Genomic DNA, 12,500 nt, shown 5'->3' with positions numbered 1-12,500 from the left:
GGTCAACTGGCCAGTGAACTCGGTTACGCCTCAAGAGCTGCCTATGTGGAGAGCCATTTGGAATTTATCATCGATAACTGGCTGAATCAAGGCTTCAAGATGACTGATTTCCCTTGTCAGATGCTGGACTTCAACTCGATCGTCGAATTTTTCCAGTGAGTGGAGTGATTACCTATGTTCTGGCTTGAGTAATAACCTGGCTCCAGTCGTTCAAAGACTGAATAGCATAATACGGTGGACAAGTCACTATCCGACATTTTCATTCCTTGCAAAGGTTTCAGTATTTGCTCATGTAACCATGAATATGCACTCTTTAAGCCGATATAAGGAAGTACGAAGTTCAACATGGAGTATGTTTAAAAGTCTGGATAGTGACTTGTCCACTGGAGAAAGTTATTCCCCTTTTGAACAATTGGTTTAAATTGTTTCTGCAGGTGTCATCATCGATCTATCCTGGCAAATCTAGTATCAAGACCAAGCACTATTCAACAATCGCTTGAATTGTTTGCCAAACAAATCAATCCCGATGGCGATTGCACTGAGTTCATTGTAGACAGCTACTGCCATATAACTGCTTTTCTGTTACCATGGTTTGCTTCTCAGAGCAGAACAGATGCACTGGATTTAAGTGCGTCAAGCGAACAGCCAGTGAAAAGTGCACAGGCTAGAAAAAGTCATGACTATCTTGTCACCATTCTCACTCACGAAGTAAGTTTATTTTATTTCATGTTTTATTGGGATAGATCGTTTTCACTTAAACTAGTTTTGTTTGACGTAGACATGGCCGTTATCAGAAGGAAAAAATTTCACCGAGGATATTTGGAGTGGCAACAGTCTCAAACTTATTAATTAAATTAATTAATTAATTTATTTATTTATTTCCGATGTTTTATTTTCCCTTCATATGTAAAAAAGGACAATTCTTGAAAAACAAAATCATCACTTTATCTAAGGTAAAAGCGTCGCCGGCTCGTCTCCTACTTGCAACTTGCCATGGTACATGAGTTCTCCGTAAAGAAAAGAAAAGAAAAGAAAAGAAGAGAAAAATCTCAATCATTTTCGCTTGAAGCGCGGTAATGTCTGGAAATAATCCAGACTTCTCAGCGACGACTCGTTGAGGGAGACCGACTTCTTTGTTCAAGTTCACCAATTAGAAGAAAGTTTCATGAGTCAGTTTTGAAAATTTCTGCATATTCCTTTGTATCTTCCTTGGAGTTAGGCAAGAAGATTTGACGGAGCTGTGCCATTTTGTTCCTGGTCACTCTACTTACAGCCACCTGCTACTATGCATCCTGCGAGGATCTTTAGTCACTAAGAGTGTGGTCAAAACTTTAAATAGATGTGCTATGGTTTATCAAACCATTAAGACTGCTATCAGTCCCTTCTCAGTCAGTCGGACCGCCCTCTTTAGTCACGCAAGCAAGCCGAAGGAAGAGTGGGGAGAGGGCGAGGCTATCTCTCCATTCTCCCCTCGGCTCTTCGGCTCGCTTGCGTGACAAAACCGGGTGGCTCGACTAACTTAAAAAGGACTGCTTGCAGTCTACAAACCATACTGACGTCTTGATTATGTCACACCCTGTCTTATTAATAACTTGGCTATTACTGCAGGTTTGTGACAAGATTTTAGCCAAGAAGTTTGATGAGCTGATTGTCAGTCTGCTTTTGCGAATGTACGATCCACCATCAGAGGGATCGGATATATCTCAGTTTACTAAGTGAGTGTATTTCCCTAGCCTGCAAGCAGCCTCTCTCTCTGCTTTCTCTTTACCCCCAACCCCAGTCCCTCAGAGAGCCTGCTGGTGGGCTAGTATTTCCCTTGTATAACAATAAGAAACAAGTACGGAAACCAAAACAAATTTGATTGGATAAGCCACCTTTTCATTTTAGTTTACTTGACTTCGTCCCAACAAATGTGGGGCAGGGAGGCCACAACAGCATAACCAATTACTGTGGTCCCAAAAATAAATACTGAATTACAAAAATATTAAGCTTAATAGTTAAAAACAGCAAGTTATATCTTTAACGAGGGGTCGGGCCATATTACATTTAGGACAAACAGATTTCCATGTTTTAGGATTGTCCGGGTCGTAAATGTTCAAGAGAGCATTTGTATAATATTCAATAAGTTTGTTTTTAAACCAAGCGAGTGAAAGAGAATTGTCTCTAATGTAGGTAGGTAGAGAATTCCAAATCCTGCTTGTTCGTATAAGCCAGCTTGCACAGGACTGATAATGAGATGACACGTCAGTCTACCGAGTGAAGGACTGGGTTAAACTTTTAGCCAGACCAACACCCAGAGATCAGAAAGTTGCCCAGACTCTAATCTTCTTAGAACAAAAGGACAGGTTGTAGGTTTAGCCTCTCAACTGCCGACCGATTACCGCATTTAGTTGGGTATTCTGCCGCGTGGGGGGTCGGGGATTAGAACCTCGATCAGAGCCAGCGCTGCAGGTAATATCTTAACCGAGGAGAAAATCGCTACCTTTGTAATTATATCTACAAATGGTTAGACTTTGAAGTCTTCCGGCTCAGGTAAGGACTATCAAGAGTATGTCCCGTTTCACAGCTCTTCTTGTGGTCTGTCCGTTCTCTCTTCTAGGGGATCCTGTAAACCTAAATAACACTGTAACAGCTGCGTGCCACAAATTGTTAAAACCCTCTCTGAATCTTTAATTTCTTGGAGGAAACCACTATTTCCGTTTGTCCCTCGAAGTTAAGTCCTGTTGGACGGGGTTGATACCTGAATGGGTGATAGTCCGGGAATACCCCGTGCTGCACACTCTGGGGAGTCACGCTAGCGCATTGGTCATGAACCATTCCTTCCTCTCCTGCGATAGTAGAGAGCTTAAGCGCTCCACGTTTTTGAGACGCGGACGGCAACCGCAAGTGAACACTTCGCATGACAGGACGGTAGTACTAAGTGTTTCCCAGATTTTTAAACTAATCATCTCGAATGGAGAAAAAATACGTAGCAATATAGATGTGGTTGATGTGTGCAGACAAGTTAAAAGGGAAAACATCTCACTTGCGGTTGCTGCCCGCGTCTCAAAAACGTTGCGTGCTTAAGCTCCCTAAGCGCTTTCTCGGGATACTGCGCGCCCGTTTTCCTCCGTGATCAAAGTCGACTATACAGCTAATTAAAATCGGGCTGTGGTGCTGTGTTCCGACACGAGACATGAAGCTCCTTATGAATGCTGTCGGCCAATATTGACCCTGAAAAGCCCCTACGGATAGCGGCCAATTACGTAGTAGATAAAATATGAACGGGAGTTCTCCTTCGGCTCGCCATTGTAAACTCCCATACAGATCGGACGCGAATATTTTATCGTACTTGTGAAGCGAAACGGTGAATTGAATTTATTAGTACCCTGGTCCCAGAGGTTTTTTTGGAGCCGCCGAAGTTGCGAGAGAGAAAAACCGCTGGTTACCTTGGACTTGAATCTCACTTTCATGCTGACGCCAGCTGTCAAACTCGTCAAATTTATAATTGCAAAGGGGACCAATGGCAACGTAGCAATCAAGCGTTCCCTAGGTATTACTAATCAAACGAACCAATCATATTGATTTGCGTGTTTGTAACAATATCAACCAATCTGAGCCTGAGGGTCAGATCCTGATCCTGGCGTTTTCATGAAAGTGAGATTCAAGTCCAAGGTAACCAGAGGTTTTACTCTTTTTCGCCGAACTCGTCTTCGCTGCATCGCGGCTCTCTCGCGGTTCAAGAAAACCTATGGGACCAGGGTAATGCAGTAGAGATCGGTATCAAAAGTTAGTGAATACCAATTAGCTGAGCAGGAGTTCGTATTAAAGTTCATTCTACTGTTAAATTATTCATCAGCCTCAGTTGACTTGTATTTGATTTGAATTTACAGAAGAATAAATGTGAATCAGATAGTACCTGCTGATTGGTCTTCAACTTTGATGAATAATTAATTCAGTTTAAGTTTAAGTATATTTATTTTCTTTCCAGGGAAACTGACCCAGAACCAGATCCTCCATATTTCACATCTCACGCCATCACAGCAACCTTTGATTTCCTCACGCGATGTCACGGCGGAAAGTCTCTTGTCTCGGTGTTGTGCAGCCATAAGGTGTTTAAAGTCATATTCAATAGTTTCATTTGATTGATCAATCTTCTTTTTATGTTTTTCTTGTGGTCTAATGACGCTATTAACTCAAGAACTGAACATCTGAGTTTCGTTAGAGATTTTTTTGGTTTAAAGGAGCTACGTCACGGTGTTGGATTTTGAAAAGTTTAGCCTCAATTTATCAGAAAGATTGTTTGTAATCCGTTTCAATCTTCTGCATCCTTCACCGTCCTGGCCATGCTTGCATTTATTCTTGTCTCTTTGGTTCTTATCTTCCCTAGCAAATTGTTATTTCACTATTTCCCCGTTACTTAAGTAAATTTTTTATGTCTGTTTTTGAACCCACAATATCGTGACCGAGCTCCTTTAAAGTTTACATGTATTTCTAGAGCCCAAGGAATCCCTGTGTTTCCTTGTTTTCTTATTCGTCTTCTCGAGGGTGTCATTAGTATATAGACCGTGTGTATTGAAATAATCCTAAGAATCATTCATAACATACTCTTACGTAAATTCCGAATGGAAATTTCTTGGTACAGCTTCATTAGTGATCTTAAGTTTGGCGTACAAGGGCGTCTTCGAGTACGACCATGCACATTGAGTTTAGAGGTCGAATTGTTTCTCAAATGCGCGTGCTCCGAACAGAAAATTCTGTTACTTCAATCTATCCATCGCTATTAACTCATTAGGGAGTTTAAGATACCACGACGGCTACGGCGACGAAAACGTCACTTCAAAATATAGTATTTCATGATTATTCCATCTTGCTTATATTATTCAATATGAGCGAAGTGTCCTAAAACTGAATTGGTACGGATGGATTTGAAGTAAAGAGTGAGACTGAAAGATTCACGGTAGTTTGTCCACGTTGTCGTCAAAACCTAAAATTTGGTCATTTCACGTTGTAGTTTTGACGAGTACGGAAGAGAAATGTTCAAAAATGCGTGCCGCACGTTGCAGCACGATCATTTTGGTTCTTTTACTTTTACTGCTTTTTGGCGTTGTGGTTTGCCGTAGCCGTCGTCGTTTCTTAAACTCCCTATTGACACCTCAAACGCCCTAGGGCGCTTCCAGTTGACGAGTAAAATCGTCTGGCGTTAGACAGAGTAAAATCTGTCAAGTCTCACCCTCGCGGGTCAATGGTTTTTAACGTAAATAATTTTCATCATGTCTATAAGAATTGATTACCTAATTCGTATAAAACTCCTACCATTCCAAGCAATGTTGAATGTAAAGACAACTCTTCAGAACACTATTGTGTCATGCAACATTGTAAAGAGATCGGGGATCGTACTTCATGGGTCTACTTAGTGTTAATTGCTCTAGCTGCTACCGTTTTCGCGTAAAGGTGGTGAGACTCAAGTCCAGGGTTGCATTATCATTCTCAAATGAGCAGAAGGAGCAGTGATGGCGCAGTGGTGAGAGCACTCTCCTCTCGCCAATGTGACCCGGGTTCGATTCCCATTCTTGACGTCACATGTTGCCTTATTTTGTTGGTTTTCTACTCTACTCCGAGAAGTTTTTCTCCAGGTACTCCGGTCTTCCCCATTTCCGCAAAAACCAACCTACAAGCTGATATGAGTTGAGTTGACTTGACTATTTCGGTACAGTGTCCCAATTAGAGCCCAAGCGCTAAATACAGTTGACACTTAAAGTTCATTCTTCTTGTTCTTGTTCGTGTTCTTGCTCTTCTCCTTCTTATTTATTATTATTATTATTATTATTATTATTATTACTTCTATTACTATAACTTACAGTAATTTGTTAAGCCAAAGTATGTCACTGACTGTAACTAGTCAAGTGTTCATTCATTAAATGCCCAAAGCAAATGAAGCTGCACAAGCAAGCAAACGTAAATATGTTGATTATGAAACAAATGGAACTTACCTTTTTCGCTCATGGTCTAAATTCATTTGTGCAAATTTTAATGTCAACAGGATAATATCCAAAAGATCCTCTTGTCCCTCACATCTCGTATCGCTGAGACCCATCTTTCCCACGAGAAGAGAAGAATTCTGTCAATGTACAGACTTTTTGTACTCCTCTTGTTGAAGGAGTTACCCGATGGATTAGGCAACACATGGGCGTTCTTCATCCGCGATGTGATCTACTCTTTATTGCGAATTATTACTGATGGAAAGAAAGTCAAGAGTCACCCGAGAGAACAGCTGCAGCAAAGCCGTTTTGGGAATGATGACAGTCTGTTCCGGCCTTGTTGTAACCTTTTGTTTTACGTTTGTAAATCGGCTGTCGAGTGTTGTAGCCAGGTGAGAAGTTACCGTCCATTCCTAGGAAGGTCAAATTACATTTATTTGTATGAAAATTCAACTACTAGGAGCGGCTTTCGATTGACTGGCACCCGCTGCCCCTCCCCCCCCCCCCCCCCTTCCTTCCTTCCCTAGAAGCCTCCTGGGAACGCGAGGTGAAATCCTTCAACCACAGTAATAACTACGACGAATCAGCAGCATCTAAGCAGTTACATGCGCGCGCGTATAGGTTTGGTTTTTCCTTCTCATTGGTTAAATTAGGGGTGCGAGGTTTTTAGCCAGTAGCATTTCGCTATTGACTCTTAACTGAAAACCGCTCTTTTATATAATTCAATTTTGGAACTCAGAGCAATGCATGGACAATTCTATTTTGCAGTTCACTTTAAGTCTGCCACGCTTTCAAAGTGATTGATTGTTCAATCGATTTACTTAAAAAGTTGTTTTCATTTAAAAAACGTTGCATCCAGACTGACCTTTGAAGAGAGACTGCAGTTTGCTCGGAAATAGCCTGTTAGAATTATGGAGTAAGCCATTTTACAGTTGTTTGCTTAGTGGCCTAGCCTATGAATGGCTTCGAGGCTGCCGGTGACCTTGTATTGATGCAGACCTCACTGCTTTTATCGTGTAAATTGTGTTGTAACAGATCATTTTCGAATTCTCACGACTGGACTGGATCTAGCATGAAATGAGGTTAATGCGGGCAAATTAATTTGTGTGTGAAAAGATTTGCCCGCATTAGCCTCCATTTCATGCTAGATCCAGTCCAGCCGTGAGAATTCGAAAATGGTCTATTCTAATTGGTCTACAATAGCATTAGAAAAACACAAAGGTTTGTATCAAAGCAGGGTCACCGGCAGCCTTGCTTCCATTTTTAGGCCAGGTAACCTAGCTTCAACTGTAAAATGGTCTTTTGTTTATGACGAATTGCAGTTGCTTGAGGCGATCTCTAACGTTTCTCTGTTGATCCCCTGAACCCCACGTGCTTCGTAACTCGATTAACACACGCCACTGCACAAACCAAATTTAGTGCTAAGTAGTTACAAGGGTAGAGGCTCGCCGGCCTTAGGCTAAAAGTGGCACACTGTTTATCAGGATTTGATGTTGATTATAGTAAAGCAGGAGTGATCGTCAAAGAACTGGACTTGATATGAACAACCGCAACGGAGCTGTGTTATCTTTCTTAATCAGGAATTTGGCAGTCATCTCCAGATCTTAACAAGTACGCTAACTCCAATTGCTGCGGCAGACGAAGGAGAAAATGCTGAACAGGTATTTATGAGGAATAACCCAAAATGAAGAATTATGAAACTGATCCAAAGTGATGTGGCCCCTTGAGGTGTGAGACGCAATCAAGAGACAAGTGAAGGGCTGATTCCTATTGGGAGTTCTCCAAGAAGAAATGCACTGTGGAGAGCATGCAGGGCTGTCGCATTGATCAGAGCACTGGGCGTCATATGTGTTTTGAGTTTGTTGGTTCTCTTCTCAGCGCCGAGAGATTTTCCTCCGGGTATCCCGGTTTTCACCTCTCCTCAAAAACCAACGTTTGATTTGATTGGAGTTAAATTGATTTGGCTTCAAGTTCAGTGTCCCAGCGTTAAAAGAATTGACACTTAAAGCAAGTTCATCATTGTCATTATCATTTTTCATTTGGTTTATTTTGATCTCAATAGCAGAATGATAGGAGTAATTATAAATGATATGCATGTTTATTTGGGAAATATACTTTAAGCGCCAAAGTCATACACGCCTTCCACGCCAACCGATTGGCTGTAAAATCGTATCCATACTCTCCACTACTATCCAAACATTGGTTTCTAGGAAAACTCCTGGGTATTTGAAAAGTTTTTCCAGGGCCCTGGTAAACTTCTTGAAAATTCAGTTTTGGCATCAACTCCTGGAGAATTCCTTGAATTTATACCATTAGTATTAGTTGTAGTATTTAAAAAAAAAAAGTTGAATCGTTTTTTTCCAAAAAAATCTGTTGTAAATAAGAAAGTTGCTGAGGAGCTAAAGCTTACTGACAATAAATTAGATATTAAGGAAAAAGCGAATGAGAGAACAGAGAAAAGTTTCTCTGCATACACTTTGACTTAAAAAATAACTTCTTCCGAAGGAAAAATGATGTGAAATTTCCAAGTTTGGGGCCTTGGAGTTCTTTTGTTTATACCCAGGAAAACTCCTGGAATTTTATAACCTCCTGGTAATACGAACGTTGAAGCGCTAATTCCTTGATTTTCTTTTCTAGGCTCTGCAGTTGCTGAATTTCTTAATTGTTGACTCGAGCAATGATCTGCGTGAAGCAATCGGTTGTCTTGATCCTTTTCCTGACACAGCTAAATTTAAACATATTAACAGGTGTTACAGTGATACACAGAAAAACCGATTATCGTTAGCTGAGGTACGCCAATGGCCATAGATCCTACAAGGTCTTTAAGGGTAACTTTTAAGGTGTTTTTGTATTGGATAAATCGTGGCACTTTACTACAGTATGTACATGGTTTTTAAACGAAAACCTTTCACTCCAAATGTTACATTACCTTACAATGTAACACTACATTGTACCACGTTCCTCTGACCTGCGCTGCAGACACAATACAGTTCTGGAGTTCAAACTTCCTTACTCATTATCACAGAATATGCTTAAAGGTTTTCTTTTTGGCCTAAGGAAGCTTTAACGTTAAGAGGTTTTTATATACAAATGTAAATACAAATACTGCTACAAAAGGCTTTTGCTGGTTGACCATTATTGCTATGATTGCGTCGATGACTTTTGGAACCCACTTAAGTAAGCTGTGTTAAATCATTCTCAAGGCTCTTGGTAATTTATTAATTGTTTCAGCTCTAGTATCCTTCTTCCAGGAGGCCCTTTTAAATTGAACGTTTTGTAATTTGAAGGAGGTGTAATTTTCGATGACGACTCAGAGATAATCGGGCAATCAGGTTGCTCCTTTACAGGAGTAAAGCATACGACCTTCCGACCTTAAGAGGTTAAAGATGTTATATTTCTTCAAAACAGGAAATCAACCATTTTCTTCAAGCAGATTCAAGCTCGGAGCCATTGAGCAGGCTTGAAGGATTGAGGCTCCTCAGACATTCTATTACTAAAAATAAGGACCAACTAATCAATCCTGTAGAGAGATCAGAAGGTAACGTTATTTTACAAGTAAAAAAGGCACAGAGTTAGAAGTTGTGTAGGAACCTTCTACTGCCTTTAATATCATGATTTGCAAATTTTTCTTTAACAACCGATCACCGATGAATTATTAGACACGATTGGTCTTGTGGCAGAAAGATTCCTTTTTGTCTGAGTCGTTTTTTTCGTTCGGTGCCCTAAATGAATAGACATACATGTCTTTAAAAGCCTTGGAAAAATCTTCAAGAAGTTTTTAAATTTTAGTGTAAAAGAAATTTGAAAACCCTTGATGTTTGACATTACAGCAGGTTCCTTGATGGCAAAAAGGAAGGAAACGTGCCAATGTTTTTATTTCTCATATTTTGAGGATAAAGTAGTCCTGACAGAAAAGATGTTTTATCAGACATAATTTGACGAGCTCTGTGAACTGGCAGATATCGTTTTAAGGAGGAAGGTTATAATTAATAGAAGCATTCTTCTTTGTTTTCTGTAGTTACAATCAACAAACTGTCACCCAGCACCATCGCTGAGCTTGTACGCGACCTCATCAAGCTGGCATCCATGCTAACCCATTGCGGAGATGACCGGACAAAAGCTGTACAATATGAAGTGGCAAACTGCTTGGGTGAAATAGGAGCTGTAGACCTAGAAACCGTTTCATTGGGTTGCAAAGAGAAAGGTAATCAAAATGCATCTTCGTTCAAGCTGTACCGTTGCATTTGTAACGAGGAAATTTGTTGGGGGTTCATGGAACAAACTTGCCTAACTGGCTCTGGAAGACGACTGGACTTTGAAATGAGAAGTCCGTGGCTTTAAAGTGCCCATAACGTGAAAATTTTTATTTTCCTATTTGAAAGTCCATATCGAAAAATTAACTTTTGAGAAAGAATTTTTCGATTCGAACGAGAGGCGAATTTTTTACGATTTTCTAATGGCATTCAAATTGCCCGCCATTTTGGCACACCATTCGCTCAAGTCTTCTCTCAACTTATGACGTAGATTCAGGAACACGTGATTAGAGAACATGAGGATTTGAAAGTTGATGTGAAAAAATAGCTGAAAGATTCGTTACCGCTCGATGTCACAACACTGCTGATCCTGAAAAAAGAAAAAGTATACATGGGAATACTTTTTTCGACTCGGAAAACGCAACAACCCAAAAAAGAAGGAAAAAATGGCCGTAGATTTTGTCTTGGCGAAAAGAAAGAACTGGGATCCCGATAAAACTTCGTCACTTTTGCTAGATTCACTTCAAAGACAATGACTTCTAGTATTGTTTGGACAGCAAAATGAAAAGATCGTTGAAGACTGACAAAATTCGATTACAGGAACAGACATATAGGGGTTGATTTAATTCCCTCGCGAGACCTTCCTTATCCTCTTGTCCTTTTTTGCAATTTTGTAGCCATTCCTCGTCTGCTAATGGTTCTTCCACGTAGGATTCCGTGTAGTTCTGGGTTTCAGTGCTAGCGCTGGCTGACTCGTCGAGACCGGCAACTACTCGCCTCAAATTCTTTTTTTAAAATTGCCAGTTTATTCACTTCCAGATTCAGAGGCACTTTCCTTGATGATAAATATAGGCATGTTTGATTTTTTTGTTTACTGAAAAATACCAAAAACGATCGCTGAGCGATACCTTGGCGTTGATTAGTAAGAAAAGATAAGACCTACGCCAACAAGCATTCCTGAATCTACGTCACAGCGAGCCCGTGAAGTCCTAACCAGCGGAAGGGGTGTACCAAATAAAAGTAGGATTGAAAAAATCGTTGAAAATTCGCTTCCCGCTGGAATTGAAAAATTCTTTCACCAAAGTTCATTTTTTAACATGTACTTTCAAATAGGAAAATAAAACATTTTAGGTTATGGGCACTTAAACAAGAGTCCTTTTCTTAAGAGTAAGAATCTGGTATACGTTTGCCGCCAGAAGCGTCAGAAAAGTGTCGATTTTTAAACCGAAAACCAAACCAAACGTTTTGCGGGAAATAAACCTTATTCCAAAATGGCCGCCATGTTTTCATGCAAATTGGCCCCTGTGGCCTCGCTTTCAAACATAAAATCCCCTTGAACGAGGCCATAAGGGCCAATTTGAATGGAAACAAAAGAATACTAGAATGGCGGCCATTTTGGAATAAGGTGTATAAACAATAGACCTTTTTACCGGTATGGCGGCCATTTTGATTTCTATTGTTTCGAATAGCTATTATGGGATGCCCAGAGGGCAAATACATATTAATTTGCCCCCTGAACATCCCATAATGTCTTTCGAAACAATAGAAATCAAAATGGCCGCCGTATCTGCAAAAAGGTCTGTTGACCTAATAGGCTAACTCAATGTTGCACCCAATTCAAATCGCCCGGGGTTAAGATTCTTCGTGTATTGTTTTTCGTTATAATGTAGCATTCACATAAAAGTGATATGGAAATACCTGGAACAAAACGTTTTATTCCCAAAGGTTTTGATTTAGGTATATCGTTGAGTTAGCCGATTTGGTCAATTGTTTCATTTCCCGCAACTTTTGTTTAAGAATAGACACTTTCCTGACGCTGATGGGGACAAGGTCTTACTCTTGGGTGATGGACATTTGGCAATAAATGGTTGTCAGACGAACACTCAATGTCTTGGCCAGCCGAGGGCAAAGTCTTTCCTTCGCTATTACCTCTGTTAGAGCGAGTTTCAATCGAGTGTCGTAAAACCAAAACCAAAGTAGTTACTTTGGCCAATCAAAAAGCACGGAGACAATCCAGTAAACCAATCAAATCTCCAAGTAATTACACGTAGCCGACACGAAGCGCGGGAAAATGTGCACTCGCAAGCCACGATTGGTTTTGGTTTCACTTCTGATTGGTTGACAAAATGGCGCGAGAACTTTCAAGCAATCGCTGAGTGAAGTAAATGCAAAACCAAGGCAATTCGCTAATTACTTTTGACATTCAATTGAAAACCGCTCTGACAGCTACGAGTAGTTTAACATGTATCGTTCTCCAAGGTAAAGGACTCCTTGTTTTATGGCTGAA

The 12,500-nt window shown here is 40.4% G+C and overlaps 1 protein-coding gene across 2 annotated transcripts in view; it reads left to right on the top strand.

Moving 5' to 3' along the window:
• Nucleotides 1–12,500, top strand: part of LOC137996668 (serine-protein kinase ATM-like) — a 194,784-nt gene that overhangs the window by 136,756 nt on the left and 45,528 nt on the right. For both annotated transcript variants that reach the window (XM_068842189.1, XM_068842188.1), the window contains exons 30-38: nucleotides 1–155; nucleotides 435–708; nucleotides 1,609–1,715; nucleotides 3,971–4,091; nucleotides 6,023–6,352; nucleotides 7,541–7,621; nucleotides 8,598–8,750; nucleotides 9,369–9,498; nucleotides 9,979–10,164. The exon at nucleotides 1–155 is cut by the window's left edge and continues 6 nt beyond it. In XM_068842189.1, the coding sequence (XP_068698290.1) occupies nucleotides 1–155; nucleotides 435–708; nucleotides 1,609–1,715; nucleotides 3,971–4,091; nucleotides 6,023–6,352; nucleotides 7,541–7,621; nucleotides 8,598–8,750; nucleotides 9,369–9,498; nucleotides 9,979–10,164 (1,537 nt within the window). The remainder of the gene's footprint in view (nucleotides 156–434; nucleotides 709–1,608; nucleotides 1,716–3,970; nucleotides 4,092–6,022; nucleotides 6,353–7,540; nucleotides 7,622–8,597; nucleotides 8,751–9,368; nucleotides 9,499–9,978; nucleotides 10,165–12,500) is intronic.

The sequence above is a fragment of the Montipora foliosa genome, chromosome 3, assembly GCF_036669935.1.
Source record: "Montipora foliosa isolate CH-2021 chromosome 3, ASM3666993v2, whole genome shotgun sequence".
In the NCBI taxonomy this organism is placed as follows: Eukaryota; Metazoa; Cnidaria; class Anthozoa; order Scleractinia; family Acroporidae; genus Montipora; species Montipora foliosa.
Note: the sequence above shows the minus strand (reverse complement) of the source record. Positions and strands in the feature narration are given on the sequence as shown.